The sequence below is a fragment of the Trypanosoma theileri genome (genome assembly GCF_002087225.1).
Source record: "Trypanosoma theileri isolate Edinburgh chromosome Unknown TM35_Tth_10_V1, whole genome shotgun sequence".
NCBI classification, from domain to species: domain Eukaryota; phylum Euglenozoa; class Kinetoplastea; order Trypanosomatida; family Trypanosomatidae; genus Trypanosoma; species Trypanosoma theileri.
Window position 1 is genome coordinate 167,355 of NW_021639852.1, and position 1,254 is coordinate 168,608.

At 33.7% G+C, this 1,254-nt stretch overlaps 1 protein-coding gene across 1 annotated transcript; it reads left to right on the top strand.

The window, feature by feature from the left end:
- Window position 1: 1 nt before the first annotated feature.
- On the top strand, window positions 2-838 carry TM35_000101490 (diacylglycerol kinase; the record flags this gene model as incomplete). Its single annotated transcript, XM_029024640.1, has 1 exon — window positions 2-838. A coding segment is annotated over one exon (837 nt), but the record flags the coding sequence as incomplete, so codon positions are not given.
- Between the last annotated feature and the right edge of the window lie 416 nt (window positions 839-1,254).

A 1,254-nucleotide genomic window follows, 5' to 3' on the forward strand; every position in this document is an offset into this window, starting at 1 on the left:
TACTAATAAGGGTGCAGCTCAGTTGTATAATTCAACAAATAGTATGATGAACAATATGCACAGAATGGCAACTCTAAAGCTTCCACATAAGAGTAAAACATTATTAGTAACAAATGTAAATTCCTACGCTGCTGGTACACGACCATGGAAAGAGACAAAAGGGGATTTATACCGGGATACACCCAATACAGATCCTATGCTTATTACTCCTGTAAGTATTAATGATCATAAAATAGAATTACAAGCCATTGATGGTTTATTTAAAATGGGAATGCTGCAGTTAGGTATTGGTAGTGGGGCATCTAAACTCGCTCAATCAAGTGAATTATATATGTTTATTCTCTGTACACCTGGAGATCTCTCGCGTCGTCCATCATCTCTAGCAGCACATGAGGAAATTGATATGGAAGATCATAATAGTAATATTAATAATATTAATAGTAATAATAATAATAATAATAATAATAATAATAATAATAATAATAATAATAATAATAATATGAGTGGGCCGAAATCAAAGAAACACGACACTACACACACACCGCTGAGTGTTCAGGTGGACGGTGAGGCCGTTGTGCGGATTGAACAGCCGACTGTTGTGCACATCACTGAACTGCGGCGGCCGCGAGTGTACGTGCGGTGTCGTAATCCCAAAGTAGTGCGGCAGTTCACACAGGAGGAAGATGAGGAAAGTGTGCGAGACGTAGGAGAGAGAGAGAGGCCTGGAATGAATAGGAATGGTAATAGTAATAATAATAATAGTAATAATGATAATAATAATATTAATAATACTAATAATAGTGGTGGTAATAGGGATAATAATAGTAGAATAGAATAGGATTTAATTAAATAAATAATGAAAAGAAAAAACGTGTTTTTTTTTTTTTGTCTGTACATGTGTGTGCGTGTGATGTAAAATAGAAAAGGGGGATATTTTTGATTTGTACATTCCGTAACTTTTTTTCTTATGCGGTGTACGTGATATAAAGAGTAAAGAATTGGAAGATGAAGAGATGCTACCAATGGGATCTTGAGAGTGAGTTTACATAAATATAATAAGTATAAATATATCACTCTCTGTGTATTTATTTCTTTTTCTTTGTGTTTGTGTGTTGTTGTTGTTGTTCATTAATTGATTCAGTGCTTTTTTTTTTTTTTTTCATTCTTCTTCCCCTCTTCTGGGAAAAGAAGTTTTTCTCCCACTCTCTGGGAGTGGACAAAAGAAAAGAAATATAAGTATATATATATATATAT